Source organism: Meriones unguiculatus, chromosome 3, assembly GCF_030254825.1.
Source record: "Meriones unguiculatus strain TT.TT164.6M chromosome 3, Bangor_MerUng_6.1, whole genome shotgun sequence".
In the NCBI taxonomy this organism is placed as follows: Eukaryota; Metazoa; Chordata; class Mammalia; order Rodentia; family Muridae; genus Meriones; species Meriones unguiculatus.
In genome coordinates, this window is record NC_083351.1 from 160,367,077 (window position 1) to 160,385,898 (window position 18,822).

Consider the following 18,822-nt stretch of genomic DNA (forward strand, 5'->3'; position numbering starts at 1 on the left):
TATTATTGAAACAAGAGTGTTTCTTCTGTTCAGTGGCATCCCCAAATTCTCACTTTTCTCTCTTGTGTGCTCTTTCTTTAACTCTACCCTTTTGCTTTTGCTACCTAGAATATTTCAGAATACATGGCTTCAAGTTAAGATATTATGTTTTCTGTTTAAATTAAACTGTTGTTGAAGCTTTCAGGTTTTTTTTTAACTTTTCATTGATTCTCTGTGAGTTTCACATCATGTACCCCAGTCTCACTCATCTTCCCATCCCTCATATCTGCCTTTTGTTCTTGAACCCTCCCCAAGAAAAACACACAAATAAAAAACAAAGCATAAAAAAAAAGAATTTTATTTTTCAAGATTATTTGGTTGAAGTCACTTAATGGTAGAGTCTTGTGCCTCATAAACAATGCACTGTGCTCATATCTAGGAACCGTGGGAGCACACGGCCAGCTATTAATATTTTCCCTTATAAAGCACCTTCCTATTGACACAGCATGCCTAACTGTCTTTCTTCCGGTCTCTGATACTGACAACTGCCTCTCTGCCCCCAATGCTACTTCCAGAAGCATCTCAGTCTTCCCCTCATCTTAGCATGAAAGCTTAAGGAATGGAATTGGAATCCCCAGGGGGCACATAAATGCTTGATGGGCATAGATGCCTGTCTGTACTTCCATCCTTAGATGACAAAGCAGGAGGTCCCAACAGCAACCTGACTAGTAAGACAGGGTACATCTAGGAGTTCTTGGTTTGACGAAGACCCTGACGCAGTGCATTCAACGAAATTACTGAGGGTCATTCTTAACATCAACCTGAGCTTCTATATGCACACACACTTACATGCATGGGCTCAGACACACACGTACCCACACATATGCAAACACACACACAAAATGGAAAAAAAGAATAAAGAAATGGATTTTAAATAATAGGAGTACCAGGCAGCAATGATCTGCATGCATTACTAGAAGATGACTTTTCACTAGATACCGGTCTTGGCAGCAATCCAGTCACGGTAGGCAGTCACTTTTGTGTAGACCCCTGGCTTGTTGATTTTGCCGCATTCATCTCCCCAGCTCACTATACCAACAAGGTACCAGATATCTCTAGAATTGGGATGCACTAGTGGTCCTCCAGAGTCACCCTAAATAAAGCAAAGAACATTCATCATTCTGAAAGTTCCTCTCAGACAGATAGCTACAGGCAATGATGTTCCAGATGACATTGTGATTTATTGGTGCTTCATTGAGATCCATGAGAGATGTATGATTTAAATCCCTATGCTTTCCTAACCTTTGTTAATACTGATCAACATGTATTCCCTGCTTCTCTTTTGAGAATTTGAAAGTATGATCTGAAAAGTTACAAACTAGTTCTTGAGAAAGTTTTTAGGAAATTCAGGATTTTGTATCTGAGAAAATAGCAAGGACTTTATCCATGAGAGATAAGAAAATAAGAGTAGTTTGAGATTGGCCTGATAATCTTTTTCTGACCTATGGCTAAATGGACACACTGTGATTTGAGACAACCCAAAATTATGCATGATTCTACCACCTAGTAACTCTAAATGCCTCCATTTTCTTGTCTGTGAAATGAGAATAACAGTTCTTACATCATAGTTATAATGAGAATTAAATGAATTAGTATCTGTGAAATTCTAGGACAAAACTCAATTCAGAGAAAATCCATCATCAGCGTTTATTGAATACTTGTAAACATGGGCTACCTGTAAGAAATAATCACTTTAGAGGGTGGCTGACAGGACTGTCAAAGCACACCTAAATGAAGAACAGAATGAACTCCATAATCATGAGCTTAACAAAATGTTAAGCTCATGTTGTTGATATACTATGTGGTCCTTAAGAATGATTTCCAGACCTACCTGGCAAGCGTCAATTTTGCCTTCCATGTAGCCAGCACAGAGCATCGTGTCTGCTATCCTGCCCCCGTAAGCTTCCTCAGCATTGCACGTGTCCGTGTCAATAATTTTAACAGGTGCTTTCTGAAGTAACAGTGGGGATTTGCCTAAAGGAAATCAACATGTCAGCAAAACAGCCTCCGGGAACCTGAGAAGCATGGTCAGATTACAGTGTGTATCACCATACTCAGATTCATTTGAATCTTTACTGCTGTCTCCCATTTGTGACCTCATCAAAACAGCATTTGGCTTGGGCAGGCTATTTCTACTAAAGAAGAATAAACCTATTTTTAGTCATTTCTGATATTAACAATAGTCTTCTATGTATACGGCTATTATTTGACTCTTGCCCCTTTTAAGGATAAACACACCCACTTCTCTCTCCTTCAAACCAATGAAAAAGAAATGTTCAAAATATTCATTAAAAAAAAAAAAAACACCTTTCAAGTGTTCTCGGATGTTTTCCCCCTCGTTCTTACACCACTGGTCCAGATATTTTTTTCTATTAGTTTCTACCGGACAGATAATTCCTACACCTAAACTGCTCTCCTTTGAATGTTTCAAACCCACGCAGTTTGCAAGGACCTGTGCAGTCTTTCCTGAGAGGTGCCTGAAGGGATCGGCACCCAAATCCCTACACACCCTTCACACTGCCCTGTGTCTTATGCTGTGCGCTTCACCCAACTCACCATTGTGTGAAAGTGCTCCCCATCCTGTAACAACGACTCCTTCCCCTGGTAGAAAAATCTGTGTGGCTTCCGGCAGACACACCCGATGGACATCGTTCTTGAATGAAACTCTTTCGGTGAGCATGACAACTGCGATGTCGTTGCGATGGTCCCACGTAACATAGTCCTCATGAATAATAATTTTCTGAACGTAATGCTGCATGTAGGGTGGGGTTACTTTAGTGCCAAAGCTAATAGTTAAGTTTTTTGGATTTTTTGTCCTAAGGGAACAAAAAACACATACGTTTGTATTTAGTTTGAAATGACAGAAAATACCACAGTTTATAGCACATAGAAAGTCTTCATCTGCCATGTTTCATGGCATCAAGATTTCCTTGCAACGACAGAGTAGATTTTTTATTTTGTTTCTGATTTATCTATTTTATCTGTGTAAGTATTCCGCTCGTATATATTTCTGTGCACCACACGCATGTTTTGAGCGCTTGGAGATGAGAAGATGGTAGTAGATCCCCTGAAACTGTAGTTATGGACAACTGGGAATGGCTGTGTGGGTACTAGGAACTAAATCCGGTGCATCAGCAAGTTCTCTTAACTGCTGATCCATCTCTTCAGGTCCATGTAGTCTGCTTTTCAAATTCATTTTCGAAGCATCTTGTTTGAATCACTTCACAGTACACTAGATATGGAGATACAGTCTCTGCCCTCTACCGGGCTTAAATTTAATGCATGTTAGGCATGAGCACAGGTAATTATAAGTGCTTAAGGTTTATGCACATAATTAATGAGACTGATAAATAAAAGGAAATAAATCTGCATGCTTATGGTAAAGGATCTTTTTACTTCTAAAGAACACAGAATTTTAGGCTGAATCATAGTTGCCTAGATGAACGTAAGACTTGGGTAGCCATGTGATAGGATAGAAGGAGAGAAGACATACAATGTGGTGTTTTAGCAACTGCAGGTGTTAGGACCTAAAGCGTAAAGTGTTGAGAAATAAGACTCATGTTTGGAAAAAAAAAAAGTATATAAATAATGAACAGCATAAAATCAATAAAAAAAATGAATGGCTCTTCCTATTTTTCCTGGTAAAGTAGGAAACTCTGAGATAGGCTTGTCAGGAACTGGCCTTTCAAACCCAGACACTCAAGAGGAAGGAAGACAATTTGCCTAAGACAAAGACTGCCCAGCTCCTTGGGGTTTCCTAACCTTAGGGAACCTTACTTTTGAAAGCAGTGAGCCGCTGTGAGCAGAAATCGCTCACCAATGAGTGATGCCCCACAGTGGTGTCTGCCATTCACTCTGAGACTCGCTTGCCATGGCCATTCTCCTTCGTGGGCAGTGGAACCTCCCTTGATTCTGTCATAGGTTGCTGACATTCTTGGTCGTCTCCCGCAGCCTTCAGAAACAGTCAGTTTGGTTTCATTAAGAATGGCAGCTCAGTATCAAAGTGGGTTCCCTAGTGAGAGTAACAGGGACTGTCTCTGACTTGAACTCAGTGGCTGGCTCTTTGATCACCTCCCCCTGAGTGGGGAACAGCCTTGCCAGAACACAGAGGAAGACAATGCAGCCAGTCCTGATGAGACCTGATAAGCTAGGGTCAGACGGAAGGGGAGGAGGACCTCCCCTATCAGTGGACTTAGAGGGAGGGAGGGTGGGATTGGGAGGGAATAAGGAAGGGGGCTACAGCAGGGATACAAAGTGAATAAACTGTAATTAATATAAAAAATAAAAATAAACAAAAGAATAAAGAAGTATTTGTTGACAATGCAAAAACTGCATTGAGTTTTCAGCAGTTCTGGTTGGTTATAGCCGATGCTATTACATCCAACACTGAATAGGAATAAAATCATTCATACAGGAAATACCAGCAGGCACAGGAATCTCTCTGTAAATATTGTCTTTATTTCCTCAGATGGAGGATGAGATGAGAGTCATTTTCAAGCCTTTCTAGCTCTTTCTGAACTCTCATTCAGTGGTTCAGCTCAACTCTTCTGGCCTAAACTCCTCTCCAAGATGACTGATTCAAATTGGATTCTTGACTTCTGACTGGCCTCAAACTAATTGTGGCAATATGTTTTTTAATTAAATTTTTATTTTTTATATTAATTACAGTTTATTCACTTTATATCCTGGCTGTAGTCTCCTCCTTTATTCCCTCCCAAGCCCACCTTCCTTCCTTCATCTCCTCCCATGCCTCTCTCCAAGTCTACTGATAAGGAGGCCCTCCTTCCCTTCTGTCTGAGCCTAGTTTATCAGGTCTCATCAGGAGTGGCTGCATTGTCTTCCTCTGTGTTCTGGCAAGGCTGTTCCCCACTCAGGGGGAGGTGATCAAAGAGCCAGCCACTGAGTTCAAGTCAGAGACAGTACCTGTTACTCTTACTAGGGAACCCACTTGGATACTGAGCTGCCATGGGCTGCATCTGTGCAAGGGTTCTAGGTTATATCTATGCAGGATCCTTGATTGGACTATCAGGTCTCAGAAGAGATCCCTGTACCAAGATATTTTGGTTCTGTTGCTCTCCTTGTTGAGCTCCTGTCCTCTCCAGGTCTTACTAACTCCGCCTTCTTTCCTAAGATTCCCTGCACTCTGCCCAAAGTTTGGTTATGAGTCTCAGCATCTGTTTTGATACTCTCCTGGATAGTCTTTTAGAGGCCCTGTCGTGTTCCCTTTTTTCTCCTTCTTGCAATATCCAACCTGTTTGCCTTTCTGAGTGAGAATTGATCATCTTACCAAGAGTCCTCCTTCTTGCTTAGCTTCTTTAGGTATACAGATTTTAGTATGTTTATTCTATATTATATGTCTAGTATCCACTCATAAGTAAGTATATACCATGTATGTCTTTCTGCTTCTGGAATACCTCACTCAGGATGATCTTTTCTAGTTCCCACCATTTTCCTGAAAATTTCATGATTTCCTTGTTTTAAATTGTTAAGTAGTATCCAAAAGAGGCTCAAGTACACCACAAGGACATTTGCTCAACCGTGATTGTAGCATGGTTAATATTGAGTGTTGCTGTTTAGATTACCTCATGCTTGACGGAAAAGGGATTTGAAAACTTACGGCTATTGATAATCTTCTCAGCATCAACCTTATTGATTTCTGAAATAGAGCAAAAAGTCCACAGTAAATTTAATCTGGGCAATAAGGATAGCATTTCCCTCATACCAGAGGGTCCAGCAGTAATTTAGCATTAAGAAGAAAGTATCATAGAAAAGAAAGGACTGGCTTATTAGAATTTTTTTTCTGTTACAATTGAATACATTGTATTAAAGTACCATATTCATAAGATATAATGAAATTACATTTCCATTAACTGGAGCTGTAATCCACATCACATATTATCAAAAATAGGGACTATCTTCTTTTGAAATAAGAGTAAGTTCCATAAGTGAATCTGATCCATCCATGTCATATATAAAAACAACTTCTAAAAAGTGGCAAGAATTAAAAGTGCAAATCTAGTGTTCATTTTCATACATCAAAGAAAATAAGAACAGTACACAACATCACTTACCATGTTTACTAAATGTATTAATATCTACTGTAAAATGACAAACCATCCCTTTTTGTTCTAAGAAGCTACAAAGTGTAGCACTACTAGGAAATGAATGAATCTCTGATCTAAGATGATGTTCATTTCAAATTATAGTAAAGATAGTTCTGTGCTTGGTGTTTCTGTCATGTCCTAGGCACAAAATGATACAGACACTGCTCTCATCCATAGGTAAGCTTACCCATGAGCTTCAGAGACCCAGGATCCATAGTCAGGGATCCTGAGTGGTTCTCCAGCATCCGATATAAGATGCTTTCAATTCTCCTTCTTAGGTTTTCCTTCTCTGACAAAGGATCCTTAAACACCAGCCATATATGGGCTGTAACGCTGTTGTTATCAGGACTGGGGAAAAAAATGTAAAGTTTTAATACAGTGTTTAATCTACCATTTCCTCCTCTGATCTCTCATTACTTGTTCTTGTCCCCTCTTTATGGATTTGTACAGTAACATCACTTTAGATGAAGCTTTCAGTTTGCCATGTGCCTACATGTATGTGCCAACTGAATGTATACAGCTATGCTATGCATCTTGGAGGACATGCAATTCTATATATCCTTAAGAAATAGAACTAGCCTAAGATACCAGGAAGAATGATCACTGAGCTGAGACATATCTATGCATTCGTCAGCCATTTATTGAACAATTGTTATAGATGTGCAACTTTGCTGAGCTTCACTGAGTTATTGCTGAGGCATAGTTCCTACACTTTAGGAATTTTCAGACTTTTATAAGAGATAAGGTATGTGTGAAGAAAATTGCAACCTATGAGGCAGAAGTGGCAATATATTTATCTTAACTAGAGCTACTTGGAGGAATCACATATAATTCTTACTTAAAGAGTTAAAGAAAAGTTCACGGAAGCATTGATATACAACTGGATATTAAGGTACTTTTATTACTCTTTGATCATCAAACTGAACTTTTCATCAAGCTGAGATAGGAGAGCCAAATCACAGAATAACTGTTGGTAATGACATTAATTAGCGTTTATTAGTTAGTGCTTTGTTACAGATACTTTGTTGTAACATTGGTGTATGTTTCATCACCCCTACGGCTCTACAGTAAAAGGATTGTTATCTGATTTTATGAACAAGGACAAACTCAGTATCTGAGAGATTATGTAATGTAGTCAGGGGTATGCCACTACAAAAGTAGGAATTTTACCTAGTGCAGATGATAGATCCTATACTCTGAATTCTTTATACTACACATTGTTACCCTATGCCTTCTTGTCCAGTCTCTGGAAGATTTGCCTTAGACTGAGAAGGGTCTTAATGCTAGCCAGAACACAGCGACGATAAAAAAAATAAGTAAAACTGACCTTGAAGTAATTTGACTATGGTGTTCTAGGAAGACTTATGTGGCTTAGGAAATAAGTGACAAGCTGAAAGACTGAATAATGGATGTATAGATATTATGTGTTATCCCTGGGGAGAGTGTCTGGAGGAACCTTAATGTTGTGTGTATAAACCAATAATTCCAAATTCATGTGAATTTGCTTTGTGTAGCAGTACATGCCAAATGAGGCAGTGTCCTGTGGCCTCTTCTTTACTTTTTCTGGACTCTTGCTACCTACAGACACCTGAATTCCAAGCATGTGTAATAAAACAAAACACAAACACACACACGTACATTAATGCATGTGTGTACTTTTTCAGTCACCTAAGGGAGGTATGTGGGCCCTTCAAATCAGTCTAAGTTTTATATTTTGACCCAATATTAAAATTAACCCCAGGTTAATGCTAACAGGAGCCTTAATTTATTCTATAGTTCTAGGAGTCCCATGAGTCCAGGAACCTGGGAAGAAAGGTGAACATTAGGGACACCGGTCAAAGTAAAAACAATGTTCACTTTCACTTGAAATGTGTTTATTTGCAAATATTCCTACACACGTTATTTTTTGTCTTTTATTATTATTATTTATTACAGTTTATTCATTTTGTATCCTGGCTGTGGTCCCTACCTCATCTCCTCCCAGTTTCACTCTCTCTCCTTCTCCCTCCCCCATGTCCCTCCCCTAGTCCACTGATAGGAGAGGTCCTCCTTTCCTACTATCTGACCCTAGCCTATCAGGTCTCATCAGGACTGTTGATCCTCTTTCTCTGTGTTCTAGTAAGGCCACCTCACCAGGGGGAGGTGATCAAAAAGCAGGCAACCAAGTTCATGCCAACGACTGCCCCTGCTCTCCTTACTAGGGAACCCACATGGAGACTGAGCTGCGCATAGTCCTAAAGAAGCTAAACAAGGAGGACCCTAGGGAAGAGGCTTAGTCCTCATTCAGAAGGGAAAACAGGACAGACATCAGAGGTAGGAGAAGACAAGGAACAGAATAGGAGCCTTCCATGGGGGCCTCTGAAAGACTCTGCCCATCAGGGTATGGAAGCAGATGCTGAGACTCATAACCAAACTTTGGTCAGAGTGCAGGGAATCTTATGGAAGAAGGGTGAGATAGAAAGACCTAGAAGGGACAGGAGCTCCACGAGGAGACGAACAGAGCCAAAAATTCTGGGCACAGCGGGTCTTGCAGAGATTGATGAATCAAACAAGGACCATGCATGGAGAGTACCTAGCCCACTGCTAAGACATAACCCATGGGCAACAGACACTAGTTTTTATATTGCATAGAGGTTTATGACGAAGATGAGAAAACTATTGTCATTGATATTGCATAAGACAGAGATAGACTAATGTGGTCATGTGGCTCCCTTAAAGCTCTGGGGCTATTAAATTATAAAATCTGGGTTCAAGCTGAACAGTGCCAATGCTAAGGCTCCCTCTGCTACTCTTTGCTACACTAGACCTATGTGCAGGGAACAGATACTTTCTTTTTATGATGTGTGGAAGCCTTTTGTGGCATCAAAGCCTGATACAGATGTGATTTTTTTTCCACCCTATTTAAGAAGTGCCCCAAGATCAGTTTTAAAAGACAGTTAGCTGACAATTAGAAAGACAGGAGAAAACAGAATCTGTATTTTTGGTACTCATTAATAAAACCAAGAGAGGATCAAACAATTGGCTTAGAGGGACCATCTAATGGTTGTGACTATGAATACTTAGGAAATGAGAAGGATAAGACAAATGTAATTAAACCATCCATGTATTCCCTTAAACCTAATGAACTCCGCCATAAAGGCACAATTTTTGCTTTGGTATTGAACAATTATGCTGACATGTATGATAATGTCAGTGCTTAATCATGGTTGGCAGTGGCTGTGACATACCAGAAGATTCTAGATTCATCTTCTCTGGAGTACTTGAAGTATAATAATATGTATGATATCTTTGTCTTTTTTTTCTGTTAATTAGTGATAGCTACTTACAACAATGTGATGATCTGAGAGTTGATATATTGTCTGTAAATGTTAGAACTTTGAAAGGCATCGACCATCTGTTAAGAAAAAACATAAAGTTAACCATCAAATTTCAATAATATATTTATACTTCAAGCAGTTAACAGATACAAAAAATAAATCTAGCTTACTTTAGTCTCGAGGATTTTACTGAGGAGGTTACTTTCTAGTGATGTCTCCCTTTCATAATTTCTGTCATATGGAATATTCAGCACTTTAAAGCTACCTTGATAGTAGTAGATCCTGTTTTCTGTGAGATAAAAAAAATGTTCCAAGAACCATTTAAATTAAATGTACTTCATATCAAGACACAGATTGCGCAGTAAGACAAGGTAGTATGTATTATGCTCATTAGATATTGAAAGCCCCTGGTGAGTATTTCTGGATTGACTCAGTAAATAAATGTTATAGAAAGTGGCTTTAAAACCAGTAATAGAAAACAGAGGGAGAATTATGAAGAAAAATAACACCTTTTGTCTTTGTGTTTGTGTGTATGCACATGAATAATTTGTGTATGTGATGTACAAATGTGAATGCATGCTTGTATGTGAGAGTTGGGGTATGCAAGCGCCACTGCAGATGTATGAAAGTCAGAGGGCAATTTCCAGTGTCAGTCCATACCTTCTACAGTGCTTGAAACAGGGTCTCTCTCTGCCCCTCTCGTTTCGCTACAGTGTATTCCTGGCTAAATGGCCAGGCTTCCAAGGATTCTCTTGTATGTTTCCCATCTTTCCGCCTGAGTACTAGGATCACAGATGAGCACTACTAGATCTGTCTTTACCTGGGTTCTGGAGTCTGAAACCCATTCCTAATAAGTAGAGGTTTGTTCCACTGGGAAACCTCACCATCTCTAATAGGGTCATTATTGATACAGAATGAACTATATAGTGTAATGGCCTCTGTTTAGAGTAACCAGTTAACAGACATAGATTTTAAAAGTTGCCATTCATTAAATGTTACTACCAGATGATACTACAGAAAAAATCTTAAGCACACTAATTTTTCAAGAGAAATATAGTGTCACAGTTATTAGATCATTTGCCTAATGTTACACATCTGTTAAGAGCCAATGATAAAAACTCAATCATCTAACTCCAAGGCCTACAATTAATATGTTATATTCCTCAATTTTCACAGATACTAATCTAATTGATATATATCATATCTTATATATAGTATAGATAACGTCAAGAGACATTTGCTATTTTCAAAAGATAATTTCCAGTAAGAGTACTAAAGATCAACAAAATAACTGACAATAAATGCTGGTGCAGATTTAAGGGAAAAGGAACCCTCATTCACTATTGGTGGGAATGAAAATTAGTGCAGTAGCTCTGGAAATCAGAATGAAAAATCCTTTTTGAAAATCTACCATATGACCCAGCTTGACCACTCCTTGGCATATGCCCAAAGGGCTCCACAGACATTTGCTCTGCAATGTTCATTACTGTACTCATGATAGCTGGGAACTGGAAACAACCTAAATGTCCTTCAACAGATGATTAGATAATATAAATGTTTTACATGTGCACAATGAAATATTATTCAGCTCTAGAGAAAAGTGAAATTTTCAGGGAAAGGGATGGACCTAAGAAATATTATATTGGTGAGGTATCCCAGACAGACGAAGATAACAAATGCCACATGTTCTATCTCATCTGAAGTTCCTGGCTCCATATCTTCAGATGTGAGTATACAATATAGAGTAACCGCAGATACCAGACAAGCACAGCTATGACCCCATCAAAGAAGCTTCTTTTTACAAGAAATGGAAGTTATCACGAAAAGCCATGATTGGATAAAATTAAGAATCCAACAGATCACGGAAAGGCCAGCCTGAACGCATACATCCATTTCACAGTTCCTGCATCTGTGGCTCAGAAAACATCGTGGAATAGGGTATAGAAAGGTTGTTAGAGCCAGAATATCAGGAAGTCTGCTGTGAAACAGTCTTAGACATGGCTGCATGCAGGGCCTGCACAAATCTACATCAGATGGGATCTTAGAGCTGAATGGAGAATTGGCCACATGCGTCCATTCCTAAGCCAGAAGCTATCTCCAATGGATAACCATTTCCAAATGAAAATTCAGTTCTCTCCAAGGGAATCTCTCTGGGGAAACAAAACACTCTTAAAGATAGTTCACATGCCCAGCAGTAGATGTCCAACACAAAGTGAACTCAACAGCATTTTGGAAGTTCTTTATTAAGTCAGGACATTTTTGTAAACATATTGACACTTTTCATGTATATTGTGACTCCTGGCTTTGTGCTTTTATGGGGTCCCTGTGTGTGTGAACATGTGTTTCTCTACATTTACACTTCTTGTGCTTTTTGTCTTTAACTCTGTGTCTTGTTTGTTTGTTTGATTGATTTGTCCTACTTTAGTTTGTTTGATTTTTATTTTATTATGATTCCTTAAATGTCCATTGTTTCTAATGTATTTAGTATATATTATATGAAAAATCTTTTACAAGAATGTCAATGAACATGTTAACACGAAGATTTCATGAGTCCCCACCCCTAGACAAGAAGTACAGGCAGCAAACTAATAGTTGAAAGAGGGATAATTAGCCCCTTTATTGCTCATCCAATACACAGTAGTCAACCCTGACACCATAAATGTGATATATATATATATATATCCAAAAATATATATACTCAGCATGTGGTATTTATATATTTGTGTGTATGTGTGTGTGTGTGTAACAATAATAATAAAAGAAAATGAGGCTATATAAAGGTGGGAGACATGGGAAGGGCTGAAAGAAAGCTAGCTGGAAGAGGCTGGAGGAGCAAGGGGAAGGAAGTAAAGTAATAAGATACTATTTTAATAATGTCTAACATTTTAAATCTATTTAAAGGGATTTCTATATTGCCTTTCTTAATAATAAACAAGCTGAAATATTAAAATACCTTGAATTCTCTTCTTCACATACAATAATCATAAAACTTTAATTACAAAGTTAACAAACACTCCACATGGCAGAATAAATTATTTTGCTTTTCTATCAGTTATCTGCTCACTTGTGTTTAACTTGATATTCATTCTTGTACCTGAATGGATGAGGAGTGTTTCCACAGTACAACATTTGTAAATGCTAGTGATACTTTCTTGCAGGACCTGAGGTCCCTAACGCTGCTATAGAGGGGGATAATTCATAGATTGCAATTGCTTCTTTATATATAGCAGTAATAGAAATAAACAGCACAGCAAGGAGAAATCAGTGCAACTGTGTACCAACCTACTGCCAGAAAGTGAACTAAGAGTCCAATCATTAGCCCAAGGGCTGCCAACATTCCAAGCACTCCGAGGATGATTATCCACCGTGGGAAGGATTTGCGGGACACTATGGCTGTTCTGCAAATGAAGGACATGAAAAATATATCATAAAACAGGTGAGGACACTGCAGCCAGTCCTGAAGATACCTGAGAAGCTAGGTTCAGATGGAAGGGGAGGAGGACCTCCCTTAGCAGTGGACTTGGAAAGGGACAGGGAGGAAATGAGAGAAGAAGGGTGGGTTTGGGAGGGAGGGAGGGAGGGAGGGGCTACAGCTGGGATACAAAGTAAATAACCTGTGATTAATATTAAAAAAATAAAAATTAATATAAAAACCATACTGAAACCCAGAACCCCTGCACAGATGTAGCCCAGGGCAGTTCAGAGTCCAATTGGGTTACATAGTAATGGGAAGAGGGACTGCCTCTGACATACTCTGATTGGCCTGCTCTTTGATCACCTCCCTCTGGGGGGGGAGCAGCCTTACCAGGCCATAGTAGAGGACAATGCAGCCACTTTTGATGTGAACTGATAGACTAAGATCAGAAAGGAGAGAAGAACCTCCCCCATCAGTGGACTTAGGGAGTGGCATGCAAGCAGAGGGAGGAGGGAGGGTGTGATTGGGAGGGGAGGAGAGAGGGGCTTATAGGGGGATGCAGAATGAATAAAGTGTAATTGATGAAAAATTTAAAAAAAAAAGAAAATATGCCTGAGTGAAAAATAGGAAGAAAATAAAACAACAAAGCCCCCCTCTCCCAAAAAAAAGAAGAAAAAAAAAACCATACTGATTTCTCAGGTATGTACTACTTTACTCTGTTGCCTGTAAAATGCCCACATTTAGGTGCAGAAATATTAGAAAATGACAAAGAAAAGAAGGGAAAAGTTTAACAAGATGGCCCAGTGGGTAAAAAGTACTTGCTGATGAGCACCATGAACCCACATGGTGAAAGGAGATAACTGAGTCCTGTCATTTGTTCTCTAATGTTCACTTATGTACCATGGTGTGAACACATAAGCCAGTGTGCATGTGCTCACATGTGTGTGCATACACACACACACACACTAATAAGTGAAATGTAATAAAAATCTTAAATAAAAAATAGAGGAAAGAGAAAAGATAAAAAGTGCTTCCCTTGACTAGGGAATGGGCATAGGAGGAAAAGCTGGAGGGAGGGGAGGACTGGGAGGAGATGAGGGAAGGGGTTGCAGTGGGGATACAAAAGTGAATAAATTGTAATAAATATATAAATAAAATTAAATTTAAAAATGAACAGTTCTTCTTCCCTTAGAAGTCTACACTATGAAATCGTCTTTCTTTTCCCATATCTATACTGTAAAAGCATTTTTCCAGAATATGCTTGCTGCTGTCATGCCTACTGTTTGGGGGATCTAGTTCTTTCCCATTATCAATGGAAAGAAATAGAGTTAGTATCAGTCAGGAAAGATCTCAGACAGGAGGGGAGGAGTTTTTAATGGCTAAGACTATCTAAACACTTTGAAATATGATCACTCTCCAACATTATTACCACATTCACAATACACACGAAGATATCAAGTCCTATACTGGTGAGAGCTGTGTCTGTCCCTATTATTCACTTATTGTTGTGGTGTAAATAGATCTTTTCTATAAGAGCATGTGGCAAGAGATCTAAAAGCTATGTATTATGTTTTATAGCAAACTATGTAGCTGAAAGATTTGGACTAAATTGAGATTAGAATCTGCAGGAATTTATCAAAAAAAAGTCTGGGCAGACAGTCTAGGGAGAAGGAAAACAACATGAGATGCTCAAAGAATAACTGGTGGTTGGTGGTATGTTTTTGTACCACACTGAGTGTTGAATCTGGCTCTCAAAGAGATAATGTGGGTTCAGAGCATGTCAAACAACTCGAGGTTCTGTGGACAAACCACAGTCTAACTCCATGCCCTTGTTATGCCCTCAGTTATTTTGCCTGATATATTCCCCTCGTCTTCTCCCAGTGATCTGTCACTCAAACATCATCTTTTTATTTTAACATCTTCTCTTCCCTGGCATCTTCTATCATGGCCAACCCTATTATGGTCCTACATTGAGAATACATTTAATTTTTACATGTCATCATTTTCCTTCTCATCATTAGCATTCTGTGGCCTAGGGCTGCATCGTTGTGTATTGCTTTTTATACTCTGACCATGGTCTGGAACCTAGCATCACAGATACTTGTAGAGCAAGTAGATGAATGAAAACAGGCAGATCAGCAACTGCCTCTTGGAGGATACAGTGAGCAAAGGGATTCAGACCGTTTACGACTTGTATCTTTATCCTCTCAAAGCTACGAACATGGAAGCTTACAGTGCTTAGGAAGAAAAACGCTGGCAAGCAGCACATATGACCACAACTGAAAAAAGATAAACATGACAGGTAAGGACAACCAGAATTGAAACTATTATAAATGGTTGGGATGGAACAATGGGAGCCTCTGGGATGATGTGAAGAAGGGAAAGAAAAATAAAGAATTTGAGAAGGTTTACAGACTGAAAATAGTTGCCAGAACTTGGGAATTACATTAAGAAAGGGGAAGGACTATGTTTTTTTTTAATTTTTTATTAATTACACTTTATTCATTTTGTATCCCCCCATAGGCCTCTCCCTCCTCCCCTCCCGATCCCGATCCCACCCTTCCTCCCCTTTCTGCATGCATGCCACTCCCCAAGTCCACTGATAGGGGAGGTTCTCCTCTCCTTTCTGATCTTAGGGGAAGGACTATGTTTTAAATGGGAGTGCAAAATTAAGCCTACGGGAGATCATTTGAGGATTTAAAAAAAAAAAAAATCAGTCTTCAAACCTGGGAGTTGAAGGACTTAGAGAATTCCAGCCCACAGCAGACATGCGTTGCTGATGACTGACTAAAGAACCGCATGATAGGAACTGGGCAAGCAATCACATGCAGAAAGAATAGAGACTCTCAAATTGGATTGGTCTGTGAGAGGGTTTTAAAGCTTCACAAAATTAGAATTTCTCTTTCCAAGGTAAAATATTTGTTTCCAGTCTAACAGTGATCACGTTGTCATAAGCTTTTCGTGTGTCTCCTGAGCTTTCCGTTCTAAGAGCTTGGTGGCTCTTAAAGCAGTTAAGTCTTCAGCCTGCTTACTGACCGCTTACTCAGCTCAGAGCTCTCAGCTCCAGCTCTGTGTTTCCCACTGAAGGGTCCCTAGCCTCACCCCTCAACCTTTGCTTGTCTGTCTTCCTTGAACATTTACAAATTATTATTGTTCTAATTATATCTTAATTGCAGATTGTTTATGTTTCTGCTTCTGATTAGCCTTGTTTAGAAACTTAGTTCAGAACATGTTTTTTGTACACTAAAGAGATATTTAAATTTTCTATCTCGTTTTGTATATATAACTTACACTCTAATAAAAGCACAAAATATTTACTTCTATTAAACCTTTGACAAACAAAATTTCTTAGTGTTAATTTAGCCTTTGGTTTGAAGGAAAATATTAAAACAGGTTTCTTCTTATTGATATCATTCATTGAAATTACCACAAGATACAGGATTTTGTATTTCATTCCTACCCATGTCCCACTGTGATTGTTTCAAGTCACTGTTCAGATATTTTTTTCTGAGTTTTAGCTGTCTTTTGCAATCATCTAAAGGCATTACAGACTATAATCTAGCCTAGGTGATTAAATAAGTGCTACCAAACACAAGAAAACTTCACAGGCACAAAAGAAAAATCATCCCAGTGTTAACCAGCTTCTGATATTTGGCCATATATTCTTTAGGAAAATCTCATAAGAGATAATTTCAGATGATATGGAATACAATACATATTTGCCATGAACTATTGAGCATGAACTTCTCACTGTCATGTTCACAAAGCTCTAAAACAGATTGTTCTGGATTTTTTTCTATTCTATAGCCTGTGCCTAAAGCTAAGAAAACATTGAAAATGATGACATTTGGTTTTAAAATGTACTTCTACATCTGATGCTGTTTTCAGTGCATGCAACCATTCATCATTCGAGCACCTACATGCAACCCAAAGTTCATCAGACCTCCTTAAAGCCACCAGCACAATCAACCACATTTCCTAATCCTTCCAAGGTCAATAATGTCCTTGACACAGTGTCTTACACTGAGAAGCTGAGTACCTTATTAGGGTGTGAGCCAGCCTAGGTAAATCAAAATTCTTGAAACAGTGGTTTAATCCTGTTACTTTTTTCTTAACTTAGGACTTCACACAGGTGTAAACTAGTAATGGAGAAAGAATGAAATGCCCCATAAATCAACTCTATCATCCACCCAGAATAAAGGTGATAACTATTTACAAAAACAAACAAAAAATCCAATCATTCTGGATTTTTTAAACTTAAATTTGGTTGATGATGCCCCTTTTATTGATATGTCAGAGATAATGAAAAATGATAAAAATTAATGTCATGAATAAAATAACATCTTTAATACAAAACAAAAGCACACAATATTTTTTTAAATCAGGAAATATGATCTTAGTATACTCTATCACAATTATTATATCCATTCTAACAATACATTTAGAATTACATTGGATGTTATCAGTATAGATATGATGTTGGGCTGATTTTACCTAAATATATAAATTCAATAACATACTTCAGAAAAAATATTAATGCAAGATATACATTTACATCTTTACAGAGAATATCCACGTAGTAATAGTACTGTGAAACCCAAGATATTTATGAATGTATGGTAGAAGGCATGAACTAGTCCACAAATACAGAGTCCATGGTCATCATCATTACTAGCTTCTATTTCATATTTAAATCACAAGAAAATAAAATGTCACCGCTATTGCCTCTTTACTAGACAGTAGTCACACAGTCACCCCATTTTTCATTCACGGGGTGCCCCTTTTTGAAGCAGCCGTCAAACCAGCGCTTAGCACCTTAGATTGCGTGTTTGCTACAATGTGTCTCCATGCTGCAATTTCAAAAAGCTGTCGAATCACTTTATATTCTCCACCTAAATATAATTATGCTGCCACAGTCCTTATGGTGAGTCTCAAATGGAGCAGACAGTAAAATTCTACTTTGTCAGAGTTGCAGGCAGGCAAATTACTACTTACCTATTCATAATGTGCTGACACAGTGGTTGCTGGCGTTAATATAGAGGGAACCTCTGCACTCCTTGCGTGTTGATAGTGGTTCTCAGGTAAATGTGCTAGCTACGAGGACACTTGAGACTTTAAGGGCTGGGTGCAATAGCAGAAAGTCATTTGAAAGAAACTTGTTTAACGGGTGTGGTAACAACTGGGGATCTTCAGCTTAAAGGAAATAACAAAGATTGTGTTTGGATTGAATACTTAGAATAAAATCAACGGGTATAACCTGGCCATCAGAAAGACCCACCCAAAAACTCCCACCACGCGTTGGTGAGTCAGTGTTCTGACTCAGGAACTAACCATTTTTTCAGCACAGACTCTCCCCAGAGTAACTCACAAGCTCACTGAAACATTCTAACAAATCGTTTAGCTATAAATCATCTTTTTTTGTTTCTTTAGGATAAAATGATCCTAAGGAGTATAAGTAATTTGAAATGCACTTAATTTAAAGAGTCTCATAGAAATAAGTGAGTTCTTTTGTGGAGATGAAATGGCAGGTGAAAGGTTAGTTTTAGAGTAGCTAAACATTTCACTCTTGTGATTCCTTGTATAGAAAATGGAATGAACTAATTAGGCAGCTGAGAGATGTTTTAGCAAATGAACGCATATTAGGTTTTTTCAGTGACACAAAAAGTTCTTATAAAAGTAAAGCTCTATTACAAATAAAGCTGCTACAAACATGGTTGAGCAAATGTCCTTGTGTTCTTGAGCATCTTTTGGATATATGCCTAGGAGTGGTATAGTTGGATCTTGAGAATGCGCTATTCTTAATTGTCTGAGAAAGCGCCGGATTGATTTCAAAGTGATTGTACAAGTTTACATTCCCACCAGCAATGGAGGAGGGTTCCCCTCTCTCCACAACCTCTCCAGCATGTGTTGTCACTTGAGTTATTCATCTTAGCCATTCTGATGGGTG

At 38.6% G+C, this 18,822-nt stretch overlaps 1 protein-coding gene across 1 annotated transcript; it reads right to left on the reverse strand.

The window, feature by feature from the left end:
• Positions 1-362: 362 nt before the first annotated feature.
• On the reverse strand, positions 363-17,953 carry LOC110542624 (transmembrane protease serine 11B-like protein). Its single transcript, XM_060378734.1, has 10 exons — positions 17,871-17,953; positions 12,743-12,858; positions 9,631-9,749; positions 9,470-9,537; positions 6,331-6,491; positions 5,657-5,695; positions 3,817-3,991; positions 2,596-2,855; positions 1,871-2,013; positions 363-1,132 (listed from the first exon to the last, which is right to left on the reverse strand). The coding sequence occupies exons 1-10, from the start codon at positions 17,876-17,878 to the stop codon at positions 971-973; spliced, it is 1,251 nt and encodes a 416-aa protein (XP_060234717.1). The 5' UTR covers positions 17,879-17,953; the 3' UTR covers positions 363-970.
• Between the last annotated feature and the right edge of the window lie 869 nt (positions 17,954-18,822).

Excerpts from the sequence above, each read along its gene's own strand:
- LOC110542624 (XM_060378734.1), bottom strand. Across the intron at positions 3,992-5,656 it reads TGAGAAGATTATCAATAGCC|GCTGCGGGAGACGACCAAGA; the intron begins GTAAGTTTTCAA and ends CTGTTTCTGAAG. Across the intron at positions 2,856-3,816 it reads GCGGCTCACTGCTTTCAAAA|GACAAAAAATCCAAAAAACT; the intron begins GTAAGGTTCCCT and ends TTGTTCCCTTAG.